The 16,919-nt window shown below is 37.3% G+C and overlaps 1 protein-coding gene and 1 long non-coding RNA gene across 5 annotated transcripts in view; one reads left to right on the top strand and one right to left on the bottom strand.

Moving 5' to 3' along the window:
• LOC143437100 (uncharacterized) overlaps positions 1–16,919 on the bottom strand; it is a 32,311-nt gene that overhangs the window by 7,661 nt on the left and 7,731 nt on the right. The gene's annotated exons all lie outside the window — the stretch shown is intronic.
• The window catches only part of Hif1a (hypoxia inducible factor 1 subunit alpha), a 46,830-nt gene that overhangs the window by 25,445 nt on the left and 4,466 nt on the right, over positions 1–16,919 (top strand). For 2 of the 4 annotated variants that reach the window (XM_076922009.1, XM_076922007.1), the window contains exons 2-12: positions 817–1,007; positions 2,163–2,308; positions 2,391–2,475; positions 4,695–4,807; positions 6,009–6,211; positions 10,738–10,844; positions 12,013–12,160; positions 13,809–14,029; positions 14,625–14,908; positions 15,832–15,954; positions 16,065–16,504. In XM_076922009.1, coding sequence (XP_076778124.1) covers positions 817–1,007; positions 2,163–2,308; positions 2,391–2,475; positions 4,695–4,807; positions 6,009–6,211; positions 10,738–10,844; positions 12,013–12,160; positions 13,809–14,029; positions 14,625–14,908; positions 15,832–15,954; positions 16,065–16,504 — 2,061 coding nt within the window. Of the gene's footprint in view, positions 1–813; positions 1,008–2,162; positions 2,309–2,390; positions 2,476–4,694; positions 4,808–6,008; positions 6,212–10,737; positions 10,845–12,012; positions 12,161–13,808; positions 14,030–14,624; positions 14,909–15,831; positions 15,955–16,064; positions 16,505–16,919 lie in introns of all 4 variants that reach the window. The other 2 variants (XM_076922006.1, XM_076922008.1) reach the window with 1 other exon arrangement.

Genomic DNA, 16,919 nt, shown 5'->3' with positions numbered 1-16,919 from the left:
TTAGAGAAGCAGCTAAGAACAGCCAGGTTTAGCCTTATATTCAGGAGAATAAGCAAAGGAAGACAGCTTTACTTGATATAACTTAAACAAACCTGACTGTTTTGGAAAGAATTCTCAATGTGTATCATTATATTGATGCTTTTCTTACATTTACTAGCCCATCTATGGGTCAGTTCTATGACTCACCTTTATTTTAACACATTCCTACATTTATTTGGTATCCATTATGCCAGTACCAGATAAGCAGTATCTAAAGAAGTAAGCAACTGAAAGTAGTAGCTTGTTACAGCTGCTAATGTAAAAGCCCATGGTAAGAGAGTAGGTGGGGAAGGTATTAATGTCAAAAGAAACTAATCAAAACATGTATAGCTATTAGTATCTTAACCTGCCCATAAATTTATTACCTATTCTCAAGTTATAATATACTTTAATTTCTTTAAATTTATGTAGGGTTTTTCTATACTGAGATACTTTGGAATGATTGTGAGGCATTAGATATATAAGCTACTGTAAATTTGGGGGTAAAAAGATCTGCTTTGGAAATGTTAAAATCTTGGACATTTTAAAAGAATTTATTATGTTTTCAGTGATCTAAAATTAGTATATAAAAGCTATCATATAAAACTTTGTTCATGTTTCATACAAGTCCTATATAATAATTTTACATGGCTTCTTCTAACCCTTATACAGTAAACAAAAAATGCAAAATTAGTTTTATTCTGGTTAAGACAAACTAACATATACATCCTTCTCTTCTCTTCTCTTCTCTCTCTCTCTCTCTCTCTCTCTCTCTCTCTCTCTCTCTTTGTTAAGTAGGATGAGTTCTGAACGTCGAAAAGAAAAGTCTAGAGATGCAGCGAGATCTCGGCGAAGCAAAGAATCTGAAGTTTTTTATGAGCTTGCTCATCAGTTGCCACTTCCCCACAATGTGAGCTCACATCTTGATAAAGCTTCTGTTATGAGGCTCACTATCAGTTACTTACGTGTGAGGAAACTTCTGGATGCCGGTAAGTTCTACAAAAACATAATAGACCTGAAAATTAGAAATTAGGAACATCTAGAAGTTCCTTTTAGCAGGAGGCTACAATACTTTCTTTTAAGAAATTGTGTTCATGTGTGTGTCCCCATGGCTATGCACCTGTGTTCACATATTAATATGCTCTTATGAAGGGGCCTATGGAGGCCAGAAGAGGGTATCAGATCCCTTGAAGCTAGAGTTACAGGGATTTATGAACCACTTGATGTGGGTGCTGGTGTCCAAAATGTAGTCCTGTTGGTTGAGCAGCAAGCATTCTAAAATGTGGAGTTATCTCTCTGGCCCCATGATGCTGCTCTTTTAAAAAACACAAATTCAGTTATTATTGCATGTGTATGCTTTCAACACTTGCATGCCTAGTACTACAGAAGCCAGAAGAGGATTTTTTGGATCTGAAGTTACAGACAGTTGTGAGTGCTGGGAATTGAACCTAGATCCTCTAAAAAATCAGCCAGTGCTTTTAACTGCTGAGTCATCTCTCCAGCATTGCCCCAACACAATGCTTTTTTAAAGATCTAATTATGTCTTTCAGTATTCTTTATTCCTTTTATCAAGCTTTGCTTTTCTTAGTTATGGGAATAATCCTTTTTGTACTGTAAGTTGTTTTGGTTTACCCTTTATTTTTTTAAACACATAAAGAAAAATTCAGTAACCCTATAGCCCCTGGTAAAGTTGTCATTGTTTGATTCTGTAGAATGTATTCTCAACTCTTCCACACGACAGCATTTTCTTACTAGCTTTTAAAGCTGCATTCCATTCATTCATTTCTTCCTATCTACCTCCACCACCACCCCAGTCTCTCTCCTTTTCCCTCTACTCCTCCTCTTCTCCTCCTACCCCCAACAGAGTCTCACCATGTCATGTAACCCTGGCTGATCTGTATCTTGCTGTGTAAACTGCCTCTTTGCCTCTTCCTCCTTAGGACTGGGTATAAACCATAACCTATCTTTTAAAAATATCATCCGTTTTTACCTTCTTGGTGATTTGCTTATTTGCAAATTTGTTTATTTTAAACAATTATGTAAAACAACTGGAAAATATACAGAAATAAATATATGTACTATAGATATCTAAAAGTATGTGAGATAAAGCCTCGTTTTGTTTCTTTCCACATATGCCCTTACAGGTGATCTGGACATTGAAGATGAAATGAAAGCACAGATGAACTGCTTTTATCTGAAAGCCCTGGATGGCTTTGTTATGGTGCTAACAGATGACGGTGACATGATTTACATTTCTGATAACGTGAACAAATACATGGGGTTAACTCAGGTAAAGTCCCCATATATGAAGAGCACTTCTGGGTACTTTATGGTTATATGATATAGATCTAATTTTTTTAATGTGTTTGCAGTTTGAACTAACTGGACACAGTGTGTTTGATTTTACTCATCCATGTGACCATGAGGAAATGAGAGAAATGCTTACACACAGAAATGGTGAGAAGAAAAGTCTATTGTTTGATTTAATATGACAGGTGATTTTTCAGTCAGATATTGTTACTAATTTTATTTTTTTGGTAATGTATTAATTTAAGAGAGAATGTTATTTCACATTTAATGTTAATACTGTTCTTTGTTAAAACTGTTATTCTACATTTTAGAAAATTCACACAAGATTTAAAAACTCATTGAATTAATAAGTAATTATATGAATTAATAAGTGATTACATACATGAGTAGACAAAATGGAAAGATAATTAAAAGACCAAGACAATTATAAATAAAAATGCAGTATTAAGGCAAGAAGTTATAATACAAATGACAGGTAATAAGATTTTAGATGATTATTGAATACACAGTGACAGTTTGGGTTCAGGCTTTTTTAATGCCCCAAAAAGGCAGGGTTGAGGAATGGCCAAGATTTTAAGAGCACAAAGATTCTTTAACTTCTGAGGATGTTTTCAATAACTTGAGACTGTAGTTGGAAGTATGCTGTGTTAATCCTAGCACTTAGGGGCAGATATAGGCAGGTCTCTTGATTCCAAGCCAGCCCGGTTTATGTAACTTGTTTCAAGCCAGCCAAGGCTAAAGTGAGACCCTGTTTCAAAAAGTAAATTTTTAAAAAAGAGTTGTAAAAGAGTTCTGTAACTCTTGAGAGTTTTGTGAAGTACTTGCTGAATTACAGAAATTTTTAACAGTTTGATTTTTTTTTTTAACATTAATTCTTAAAAGGAGTATACTGTTCTCTTTTTCTTAATTCCCTCTGTCAGGATCTGGTCTCTGTTCTTTGAAAGCATTCTTGTTAAGCCTTGACTACTTTGTATTGTACTGCTATTGACCCTACTGTATGTATCTATTACATGCTTAAAGGCATTGTATCTAATCATTGATCTCTGCATCACTCACAGCGTACACACTCGGTCCTAAATAATGGGTGTATTTGTGTTTGTTTTTTTTCCTAATATTTTTATTTTATATATCTTAAAATATACTCATTTGATAAATTTCAATTTATCAAATATTTAGTATATTCATAGACATGGCCCAACCAATATCATACCTCTATTTTATTTTTAATTGTCTTGTTTTATTGTGTTTTTGTTTTGAGACAGGGTTTCACTGTGTTGCCCTGGCTGGCCTAGGACTTCAAGAGGACCAAGTTGTTCTTGAACTCATAGTGGGCCAGTTGCCTCCCAAATGCTTGGATTAAAGGGATGTACCATTGCACTCAGCCATTTTAGAAAATGTCATTGCCTCAAAAAAGAAGTTTTATATCTTTAGCTATCATCCATCTATCATCTGATGAGCAACCCCTAATCACCTTCTCTGGGCATTTTAAATAAATGAAACATTTGTTTTGAACCAGACTAAGCAATAAAAATAGGAAATCAAGATGCTGTTTCAGAGTCATCTAAATATAATCTAATTTTTTTAAATTATGATGTTTGGCATTAAGATTAAATTAGACTTGAATTGATTTTTTTTTCTGCTTTATTTCTATGGCTTTTTCTTTTTGTGGTTCTGGGGATCAAAGCCAGGTCTACATGTATATGCTAAGGAAGTGCTTGTCCATTGAGCTACATTCCCAGCCCCTATTTCTCTAACCTTAAATCGTAAACAAGGTCTCATATGTAGCTCAGGTTGGCCTAGAATTCTCCATCCTCCTTCTTCAGCCTCCCTAGTGCTGAGAGTATTGACGTGTACCATCATGGCTGATTTCTGTAACTTCTGATAGAACATTCTTTGGCTTTCATACACACAGATGTTATTTACTTACAAAAGCTAAGTTGGCATTTTTTAAAGTTCTGTAAACACATTGCTGCTTATTTAAAATTGAGTTATCACAATTGGTAAAAGACATGAAGTATTTACTCAAGTTCTTTTGAAGGAGGCATCCTTATATACTGACAGCAAGTATACTTACAGGGTAAACTTACACCATTTTCTTATTTTCTTTATTTGGAACAAACTCACCAGCACAGATAAACAATCATGTAAAGTGTGGACTCTCCTCCCACAGTTCAGAGAATCACTGCAGTCTTACAGACGCTCTCTCTCACTGGATGGAGCTATCAGACCTTACTGATGTGCTGGAGTAGCTGAAGAGGGGGCAGATCATCCTTGTGTTAATGCTGAGATCCTCACTTTGATGCTCTCACTGTAACAAATTTCTATATTTAGCTGTGACTTAAAACTTTGTTTCTTGCTTTCATTAGGCCCAGTGAGAAAAGGGAAAGAACAAAACACACAGCGGAGCTTTTTTCTAAGAATGAAATGCACCCTAACGAGCCGGGGGAGGACCATGAACATCAAGTCAGCAACGTGGAAGGTGAGCAAACTGAGTGTGCACTTGATTTATAGACAAGAGCTTTCAGCAGGAGTGCTGAAAGTAAGCTGGCCCTGCACTTGGGAAACAGAATAGCTGATACAGATCTGAAGGCAGCCTTGTCTGCATAGACAAACAAACAAACAAACACAACCCCTCCAAAAGTGGTTTGCTTAGAGCTCTGCGGGAGATGGAGGAAGGGCTTAGTAATTAAGAGCACTTGCTTGCCAAGCTCCTGGCTTTGGTCCCCAGCACCCATGTGTCACTCGCAGTCACCTGTAACTCCAGTTCCAGGAAATTCAGTATCCCCTTCTGACTTCCTCAGGTACTAGGTACACATACATGCAGATAGAACACTTATACACATAAAATAAAAATAAATTTCAAAAAAGAGTTATGAGGGTAAAAGTATAATTGTTTCCTTTTGCATATTTGCATTTATATCCAGTATATGTAATCTCCATTCAGAACAGTATAATAATTCGCCAGTTTGAGATATAAACATAAATTATTGGAAATACGGTATTTCTATACCAAGCTAGCTTATCAGTTGGCTTTGCCAACTATCATTTAAATCCTAATATAATTTTTTTATCTCAGTTTCATTTTCTTGTTCAGTGTTGAACCATAGTTACCAGAGCAAAATCAACTATAATGACCAGATTAGTGAAGAAGATATAATGCATACAACAAAATAGACATAATGCAACAACAAAAACACTTAAAAACAACAAAAAAGACTTACTTTTTCATTTTGTGTGTGTGTGCATATGTGTTTTAGTTGGATGTATGTAAGTGTACCATGCGTTTGCAGAAGCCAAAAGAGGGCATTCAATTCATATTCTGGATCATAAGTGATCCCTAGTTTCTATTTTATGTGCATGGATCTTTTGCCTGCATGTATATCAGTGCATGCATGCCTGGTGCCTGAAGAGATGAGAAGTTGTCAGATCCTCTGAAATAGAAAATAGGGTTACAAATGGTTGTAAGCTGCCATGTGAGTGTAGGAATCAAATCTGGGTCCTCTGGAAAAGCAGTCAGTATTCTTAACCACTGACTCATCTCCAGCATCCTACCCTCACAATGCATTCTGTAAGAACACCTCATTATCTCGTAATGTCTTAACTGCTATGCCATCTCTTCAGCGCCCCCCACCTCTTTTTATTTTAAAAGGGTAACTGCTTGTTTTCTTACTCATACACAGGTGCTTCACTGCACAGGCCATATTCATGTGTATGATACCAACAGTAACCAACCTCAGTGTGGGTACAAGAAACCACCCATGACATGCTTGGTGCTGATTTGTGAACCCATTCCTCATCCATCAAATATTGAAATTCCTTTAGACAGCAAGACATTTCTCAGTCGACACAGCCTCGATATGAAATTTTCTTACTGTGATGAAAGGTAAATTAACTATTTTATATTTTTAAAATTTAGATTTTTCTGTAGCCTTTTTATATCACTATAGTTAAAAACTTAATTGATGTGTTCATGAAGCTAAATATGAAGATGCATCCTGGAGCTCAAAAATGTAAGGTTAGCATTTATACCATAATATTACACTTAGATATGACACAAAATCTGTTAACATGAAATTCTTTGACCACATCTAGTGGCATATTCCTGTAATCTTAGCTATGGGGAGACTGAGACAGGAGGAAGGTAATTTCCAAGTCAGCTGTCTCACAAAAACATTTTAAAGGGCAGGGATGTAAGTCAGAGGTGGCTCACTTGTCCAGCGTGCAAAAGGCACTGAACACAAAAATCATGAAGTTCTTTTGTTTTAGGAGAATTTTGCTTAAATTGAGAAAGTAACTAAAAGATACACAGTTATGTAGACAACCTCTCTTTAACCTACATGTTCTCTTTGAGCACCTTCAACTGCACCCATGGGTCCTATCACCATTTCCTGAATCTGTTACTACTTGTGTGTAACTGCCAACTTATGTTTCTGCCTACATCATTTTCTGAATAATGAAATGAATTCTCCTGTTACTAAACTACTCATCTGCTCCCAGACAGCACAAGTTGCTGCTCCGTTTGTGATACCTAATGCTGTTGACTGTTGAAACCTGACTGTAACTTTTACCACAAATACACTTAGTAGTTTTTTGTGGTAAATATTATAAATGCACCATTTGACTCTCTCTCCCATCGTTCTGTGTACCTTGTACTCCTGTCATTAAATTCTTTAATTCATTACTTTTGGCCTGAATTGTTACCATAACTTCCTAAGCTGCATTTCCACCAACAGATTTGTGTCTTTTTACTTGTATATCCACTGTATCCAAAGGGGGCTTCCCAAGGTGAGGATCAGGTTGTGCTGTTCTCTTGTTAGAAATGCATCAGTTGCTTCCTGTAATATTGTAGGTGGGAAGATTTTTATTTATCAAAAGATAGCTGTACATTCTGGATGTGGTGTTGTATGTCTGTGATCTTAACACTTGGGAGGATGAGACAAGAAAGCTGACCTGTACTACATATGAACACCTGTTTGTCTCGAATAAATAAATAAAATTTAAAATAGGTATATATTTTAAAAACTGAAAGTAAAACAGACTTGTGCAGTTAAATCTAAATGTATTAAAATGTCAAGGAAAGGTATTTACATCCTAGTCCTTTCTCAGTTCTCCAGATTATCAGGATTTGGGAGAATCGCCCATCTGGATATAGTCCCAGCCATTCATAACCCAGAGTTCCAGGTTTCAAATGCTTTGTGCCTTTGCATACACGCTAAGAGGACGCCTAAGAGCATCTTCTTAGGCAGCATCCCTTGAACATGCTTCTGTCAGTGCTTATCCTACTGCTGTCTTGTTGGTCCTTTTTTGCTGCAAGCTGTGCAGCCTGTTATTAGAGGCAGAGATTGTGTAGCCAACTGAAATCCTGACACTGGCACCTAGGTAATGAGCAGCACATCAGTCCTTTCACTGCATCACTTTCCTGTTTGTTTATTTGATTGGTTGGCTAGTTTTGGGGTTTTTTGAGACAATCTACACAGCCCTGGGTGTTCTGAAACTTACCCTGTACACCAAGCTGGTCTCCAGCTCACAGAGATCCACCTGCCTCTATCCCAAGTGCTGGGATTACAGGCATGTGCCACTGCAACCAGCGAGCACATAACTTTTTTACCTCCTACTTGAGGTAGTTAACATAATAATTTTATGGAAACACCAATTTTAAGTTCTTAGCATTTAGATAATTCTTCGTGCTTTAGACAAAGAAGTATTGACAGAGCACTGACTGAAATCACACAATACTGGATTTCTTTCTGGCTCGAATTCAAAGTGAGAATGGTGATGTAAAACTGGCAATCTTTACCTAAAAGAGTCAGACCTCAAAAATCTGTTGTGAGGCCTTTGGGAATTTGTTTTAGGTCCAGAATACGTATCGCTGGTGTCAACCTTAATACAAGGAAGAGAGAAAAACTAAGAACTGTATGATGGTGTTTCTTGCCAGTATGTAAAGGTGTGGTGGTGGAAGTGAAGGGCATATCTTAAATTTCTGTAACAGAAACTTGGGCAGGTGGGAGAGAAAGAAAAGCGAAGGAGTCAAAGTGAGAAAGTAGTGGCATTCTCCTCTGGTTTTATCAGAAAATCTACACAACGATCATGACATCAGTTAAAAGACAGCCAGCTTAATGATAATTCAACACCAGGAGACTCTTGTTTTCTGGTTAGATTTTTTTCCCCCCTAGGAATTTCTTGCATCTATATAACCCAACAGAGTCATTTTCAACATGGGGGGAAAGAAAATTGCTCAATTTTAAGAAAATCTTAAATCATATTTCTAATGTCCTAGTCTACCTAGGGCCAGCAGGTAAAGGCACCTGCTTCCAAACTTGACAGCATGAGTTCAGTCCCTGGGACCTGTGTGATTGAAGAAGAGATCCAACTCCTACACACTGTCCTCTGACCTCTACCTTCATGCAGTGACATGAAGTGGACACGTACCTACACACATGCATTCATACAAAGCAAATAAAGAAAAGATGATGACATTAAAACTTCTAATATCAAGACTCTCCACAAATAGATGTTTATTTTACTTAGTAATGCACAGGTATAATCATTTGGCACATATATTTGAGAATTGGCTGTGTTCATAGAAATGATGATCTCTCCCCTTCAGATGTGAGATGTGGACAAATGCTGTATTATACAGTTGCTTTAGAATACAAGTTTTCTAATCCAATGAGAGCAACCTTTGTAAGAACTGGAAAAGTGACTGGTACAGTGCTTACAGAGTGTGTGCAAGGCCTGGTGATCAATGCCCAACACGGAAACAGTTAATTTTCTGGGTCTCTTACCCTCTTTTGGTACTGAATTACTGTGTAGTTCTTTAAACTTTAGTCTGTTTTCTCTTACTTTCCCCAACATACATGAAATCAGTTTGTCTGCTATGTCTATTTTGATTTCTCAATGTCCTTTAATAGGCAACATTCCTCAGATTGAGAAATACTGGTTGATGTGTGGTTGAGTCAAAAGATCCTAAGACTCAGTATACATAATCTTCATTTATCTGATCCTCTTGCCTGCATCTCCTGAATTCTTTCCCTCCACTTGCCTATACTAGTCAGGTTTGGCAGCAGGTGACTTTACCTGCTGGCCCATTTTGGTGGCCCTAGATATTAGAAATGTTATATAAGATTTTTGTAATTGGGCAATTTTTTCCATATCTTCATTCTGAGAGGTTGTGGATACAAGAAATTCCTAGGAAAAAAAAATTAACCAGAAAGCCTAGCATACACAAGACCCCAGGGTCTGTCACTCACCACCGGGTAGGGGGAGGAGTGGCTTTTGTCTAGCATTTATTTGTGAGTCCCTAGATTCTGTCTCTACTACCATTCTTGAATAGAGAGGGAAAACAAATATTTTTAAAGCAGTTTATTTTCATTTGTAGTGCTGCCACCTAGTGTTGATGTGTTTTGGTGTGTCCCTTTGTGAAGAAGTGTGGGTGTATGTTTTAAAAAAATCTGTTTTGTTGGTTTTAGAGTAAATGGCAGATCTTAAACTGGGACAGCACAAGCTATATTATTTAACATACTGTTATGAGCATACCTTGCTTATGCCCATTCTATGGTTAGATGGTTTCTTTTTGCTTGTGTTTTGGGTAAGATATTTTTACCAGCATCTCAGGTTTTTTTGTTTTTTGTTTTTTTTTTTTTTTTTTAAAGGCCATTGAAATCTAAGCCTAGCAGTCTCACTCTTGCTTCATGTTTGCTCCTAGAAAGACTTCAGAGGAAAACGTTTGTAGTTGGCGTAGTATATGGAGTACAGCCTTGCCTTTCTCATTAAGTATGTCCTCATGGGGTCCCACAGGTTCATGTGGAATCAGCTTGAATTTTCCTCCCTAAAGGAACTGCCAGGGACCAGACAGGCTACTGGAATTATTTTCCAGCCCATACTCAATTAGATGCCATTCTGTCATCTGAAATTAATTCTCATAGAATTAATATTAAAGCCAAGTAAAAGACTTATCCTCAAAAAAGACTTATCCTCTAAAACATGACAATGGTTATTATTCCTTTACTTTCCATTTAGTATGAATGTCCTTGGCTTAATGACAGTGGAGCTTTTAAAGTGAGGCCTTGCCAATGGGCCTAAAAATTGTCAGGTAAACAATTTAGCTCTATGAAACATGCTACTAGAGATTTAAACTATATTTTAAGCTAATTATGACTGACTTTGGAATTTTTGTCATTTAATTTAGCATTATCGATATTTATTCATATCTTGCTTTGATGCCAATTGTATGTATAATAAAATGTTTTTTAAGATAGGTCATTATTTTGAGTGAAAAGGATAAGAGTCAGCTATGAAAGATGGATCTAAACGACATAGAAAGGCTAGATATTATACTAAGTGTAGAATTGTTAAGGGTGAGTTTTAAATTTATTAAGTGAAGAATAATTTTGTTTTGTTTTGTAACAGAATTACTGAGTTGATGGGTTATGAGCCAGAAGAACTTTTGGGCCGATCAATTTATGAATATTATCATGCTTTGGACTCTGATCATCTGACCAAGACTCACCATGATAGTAAGTACAGCAGAAGAGCTCAAGGAGATAGTCATAATGCTTAAGCCCTGCTGTCTCACTGTTTGTATCTCTAACTTTCTAGTTAAAATGCCACCCAGTCGCCAGGCTCTTCATAAGACATTTTCATCACGAAATTACTGTTTTCTTACAGCTTTTCACTTAATAATACATAAAACTTCCCTAGAATCTTAAATATAGAAATAAATAAAAGTCAAATATCATAGATTTTTCTCTATACACATATGTCGTGAAATCAGTGGTTGGTCAATAGAAGATAGAGCATTTGTTCCATGAATCAGTGAATGAGATGAGTGTTATACACATGTAATATCTGACACTCTTGACATATGCTAAGTTTCTGATGTTTTTTTCTCAGATGAAGTCTAAGGTCCCAAAGTAAGTTAAAGTTCATAATTTCTCACTTGCCTGTTTAATCTGGACCTAAATGACTTCCAAATGTGATTGAGGTATTGAATATCACTGAATTAGTGTGACTTGCCCAAATTGCAGTCAGAGCCTGGGTACTCACGATAGCATCATCATGACTGGTTTACTGCAGCCTCCTCAGCCAGGAGCTGATTTAGACTGCATGAGTTGCTGGAAGGCTACAGTACAATGTCAGCTTACACATTCAAATTTCTGTAGAGTGGTTTGGTTCTCTGCTGCTTAAGGAAACAGTTGTACTATTTTCTTGAATGTGCCCTGTGCTTAGTCTCTAGTCCCGACAGTGTGACCATTAAAGGAACTGCAGCTACCCTCTCCCTAACTTCTGGCTTTTGTCCTTTTGCAGTAAGATAAGAGTTTTACTTTGGAGTTTATTTTCAGGTGTGTTTGGGCTTCTCTACCAGCTTAAACAGTCAAAATTATTTTAAGTAATAAAATACATTATTTAAATATCTCTTCTTTTAAAAACAAAATAGTGATCCAGCCAGGCATGGTAGCACATACCATTACCCCTGCCTACCCCTACGCCCCGAGCACTCCAAAGACAGACGGGTGGATCTTTGTGAGTTTAAGGCCAGCCTGGTCTACATAGGGGGTTCAGGACAGCCAGGGCTACACAGAAAGACCCTGTCTTTAAACAAAACAAAATGTAACAATCTACGTTTGACACTTACTTGATTGAAAATTCAGTTACATTTTCTTTGTGGTGCTTTCTTATCTCTAGTGTTTACTAAAGGACAAGTCACCACAGGACAGTACAGGATGCTTGCCAAACGAGGTGGATATGTCTGGGTTGAAACTCAAGCAACTGTCATATATAATACGAAGAACTCTCAGCCACAGTGCATTGTGTGTGTGAATTATGTTGTAAGGTAAGCCTGGAAGAGACACTTCTGTGAGAAAAAGTAGTAACTCTTTGGATTTACTGTGCCTTTATTAAGAAGAGATAAAATTGCCAGGCAGTGGTAGTGCACACCTTTAATTGCAGCACTTGGGAGGCAGAGACTCTCCATGAGTTCAAGACCAACCTGGCCAACAGAATGAGTTTCAGGACAGCCAGGGATACACAGAGAAACCCTGTCTTGAAAAGAAAAATAAATAAAAACTGAGTTTTGTTTTTACCTTTCTTTTTCTACTGGATTATGATTTATACACGACCCATCTTCTCAAGCCAGTTGTGCTAGTGATCCCACAAAATAATATCATTTATTTATCAGTCTGTGGATCAATTTTCCTAGTTCAGTTTCATGGAGCCAAGAAGATTCTAATGAAGGTTAAATGACCATCTTTGTGACAGGCTGTGTAATGTGACCTGGGGCTTTATTTTATGCTTATGAACTCTGCAAGTTATTTCAGTTTAATTCCTCTTCATTCCCAAAACATTCTAATCTGCTTGCCAGGCAGAGTGTACTGTGGTTAGTTCATTTTCTTATGCTCCATCCTCTCTACCCTGTCTCACTGAGTAGACTTAGCTGGCCTGGAACTCACTGTAGCCCAGTCCAGCCTTGAATTCACAGCTTACCTGCTATGTGGGATTGCAGGGCTGTACCCGAAGTCTCCAGCACAACTTGCACAGATGCCACCAAATGCTGGTTACCCCACTTTGGCCATTTTTTGGTCTTAAAACTTTTAGTTTTTGTTGTTGTTTCTTTCAGGGAGATATTTTTAGTGCTAAGATCAAACTTAATGCCTTGCCACTTGTAATCTTAAAGAATCATCTTCATGCCAAAGAGTTCTTTTGTGATATTTGCCTCTATGTAAAACTGTTTTTCTTGTCTCCCTCATGATTGTTACTTGATCCCAAGTTTTGCTTATTAGCCTTTTTGTGAAACAGCCTTTCTTCATTTTAACAATGTTCACAGTATATTGAAATTGTTTGCTTATCTATTTCACATTGAATTAGAAACTACTTGAAGACAAGTGTTTTATTCGTATGTCTTTGTACTCTTCGCTCACTTCATATATTGAGTATATAATATGTTAACTGGATTACCTTGATGCCAGACATGAAGCTGAGTGGCTTCCCATCATTTCTCGTTCTTTCCTATCTATCGCTATATTATTTCCACCAAGAAAACATGTAACCCTCATAAAGACTGTGGCCATTACTGTATTCTAAGATTATCCGTAGACCGTGTGTATTAATGAAAAACAGTTATTTTGTGCACTTGAACTGTACATGTTCTTGTCATTGCCTCTTCTCAATGCTGTTTCAGTTTAAATAATTAGAATATTTTAATTAGTAAATTTTGTTTATGTTTTTATCTTCATATTGGTGTTTTAAAACAAATATTCCTCACTAGTAGAACACTTGCAGCATGAGCAAAGGCTTGGGCTCAATCCTCAGCACTGGGGGAAAAAGAAATGTCGCAAGTATGCATGAAAGATTAGTCATCTCAAGGAATGTTAGAATACTTTTACTACATAAATCGTATTTTGAGAGACAAGGTCATTTGTTGTCCCCTACTGTCACTGTTTCAAGTGCTCATGTATAAATACTAATCTCTCCTTTTTTGACAGTGGTATTATTCAGCACGACTTGATTTTCTCCCTTCAACAAACAGAATCTGTCCTCAAACCAGTTGAATCTTCAGATATGAAAATGACTCAGCTCTTCACCAAAGTTGAATCAGAAGACACAAGCTGCCTTTTTGATAAGCTGAAGAAAGAACCTGACGCTCTAACTCTGCTAGCTCCGGCTGCTGGGGACACAATCATATCTCTGGATTTTGGCAGTGATGGTAAGTGCTTAGTTATTCTGTCCACCTCCTCAGCTGTGCCTGCTGCTTCCAACCCCAGTTGAGCTGCACTATGTTGCGTCTCTTGGCTCAACCATTTGAATGATGCTTACATGCTTTATTTTTAATAGTCTTCTCAAAAGTGTTCTGTTTAATGCTTGTTTCTGAAATACAGCTTTCCTGCTTTTATTTTTATGTTCTTTTTTGGGAATTAAAGCTCAGAGTATACCGAAGGTATTTCTTGATGCCCTCTTAATTTCCTCCCAGCCACCTCACTGCACCATTCTGTAGAATTAAATTGCATTACAGTAATTGGGTAAATGCCAAAGGGTTGAACAAAGCAGCTGTACCATAAAAGCAAACATGAAAATGAAAACTGTTACTTCAGATTAAGCATATAAAAAGGTTGAAAGTACACCTACTACTCCTATCAGTCGTGGACTAAAAAGATAACTTATACTTAATGGGCATACTGTAATATCTATAAACTTTCCAAGTAAACAAGCTGAGTGAATCACAGATCTTGTAAAAAGCAGAAAATATCTATGAATGTTAAAGTCCTGATGTTCTCTAGATTGACGAACACTTTCCTTTGCAGACACAGAAACTGAAGATCAACAACTTGAAGATGTTCCATTATATAATGATGTAATGTTCCCCTCTTCTAATGAAAAATTAAATATAAATCTGGCAATGTCTCCATTACCGGCCTCTGAAACTCCAAAGCCACTTCGAAGTAGTGCTGATCCTGCACTCAATCAAGAGGTTGCATTAAAATTAGAGTCAAGTCCAGAGTCACTGGAACTTTCTTTTACCATGCCCCAGATTCAAGATCAGCCAGCAAGTCCTTCTGATGGAAGCACTAGACAAAGTTCACCTGAGGTTGGTACCATGATCTAAGAAAAGGTCAGAAATAAATGCCTGATATCGATAGAACTCAAAACTCATCAGAAATGGTTTTTAATATCGAGGCTGGACCAGGGCAGAAGGTGTCATAAATAGCTGTTTCCAAGTCCAGAACAGGTCCATTGCAGAGCCGTCTACTGTTACGGCTGTGCTCGTGAGCAGACCAGCTCGGATCTCATCGTCGTAAGGTGGTTAGTGAAATGCAAATAAGTATTGATTCTCCATTAAACTGATATGGATTAAAACTACTAGATGTAAGTTAAACAATATAATATAATATCTGAAAACCAAGGTTGAGAATGTATTTTTTTGCTCTGATGCTTGGCCCAGCACAGAAGTATGTGATTCATTTTGTCATTGATCTAATAAAGTAAATGTAATGAAAAATGAAGAAAAGTAAAGTTTTATGCTCAGTCTACCCAGCTACCATATTCATTATTGAAACTCTTGCCTATAACTCCTAACATAATAGAGTATCCTCTAAAATATCTAATAGAACAGGCATATTAAGATTATGGTGAAAATATCATGTAATTAATTGGATACTTATGTACCATTGTGATATCTGAATTGTTGGGTGAATGTTATTCTGTAGAATAAACAAATCTGGGGTTGGGTTGACAACATTTGTTGGCTGATCTTATTTTGGTTTTATTTTATTTTTGAGACAGGGTCTTGCTATGTAGCCCTTTTTGGCCTGGCACTCACATTGTAGACCAGGATAGCCTCAAGCTTACAGAGATTCTTCTGCCTGTGCCTCTTGAGTGAGTGCTGGCATTAGAGGTGTGCACCACCACATCAACTAAACAAATCTTTTCATTGTAATTTTTAGTTAGATAAAACTTTATGCAAACAGAGAACTTCTTCAGGAAAAAGTAAAGACTCCTAACTTTTCACAGCCTAACAGCCCCAGTGAATATTGCTTTGATGTGGATAGCGATATGGTCAATGTATTCAAGTTGGAACTGGTGGAAAAACTGTTTGCTGAAGACACGGAGGCAAAGAATCCATTTTCAACTCAGGTATGTTTGTTACCTTGCTTGTTTTGTACTTTAGGTAACTAGGTTAAACTGGTTTTCCTTTTGACAGGCTGGTCATTATAAACACTCCTGCATTACTTACTGTTTGCTAGGACGCTGACTTAGACTTGGAAATGCTGGCTCCCTATATCCCGATGGATGATGACTTCCAGCTACGTTCCTTCGATCAGTTGTCACCATTAGAGAGCAATTCTCCAAGCCCTCCAAGTGTGAGCACAGTTACAGGGTTCCAGCAGACCCAGTTACAGAAACCCACCATCACTGCCACTGCCACCACAACTGCCACTGCCGCCACCACCACCGATGAATCAAAAACAGTGCCGAAGGACAATATAGAAGACATTAAAATATTGATTGCATCGCCATCTTCTACCCAAGTACCTCAAGAAATGACGACCACTGCTAAGGCATCAGCATACAGTGGTGCTCACAGTCGGACAGCCTCCCCAGACAGAGCAGGAGAGAGAGTCGTAGAACAGACAGACACAGCTCATCCAAGGAGTCTTAACCTGTCTGTCACTTTGAATCAAAGGTATTTATATGGAACATAATTCTGCTGTGTTCTAGTATATATGCGATGTTAAATGGTTTCTAAACATAGAGCCAACTTTCTGACATGCACTTTAAGGAATTAAAACAGTCAAAAGCCAGTTTCTAAGTGGGAATGTTCTAACTTCTCTCTCTCTCAAACAATCCTATCAACTGTCCAGTGTAGAAGGTCAGAGGGATGTCTTCCAACATCTCTAAAAATAAAGTCCAGCCAGTAAGTTCTATAAGTGCCAGGATTCTCTTCATGCTGCTGTTCAGAATGGGAAATAGCTATCTTCCCTGCTTAGGTCCTCCTAACCTGGGACTTTTGTAAGCTAACCTGAAGAAAAACCCTTCATCTACATGGTTCTTTTTCATCCCAGATTACAGCTGGTGATCTTTAGTTCTCATTGGTAAAT

This window comes from Arvicanthis niloticus, chromosome 23 (assembly GCF_011762505.2).
Source record: "Arvicanthis niloticus isolate mArvNil1 chromosome 23, mArvNil1.pat.X, whole genome shotgun sequence".
Lineage (NCBI taxonomy): Eukaryota > Metazoa > Chordata > Mammalia > Rodentia > Muridae > Arvicanthis > Arvicanthis niloticus.
Note: the sequence above shows the minus strand (reverse complement) of the source record. Positions and strands in the feature narration are given on the sequence as shown.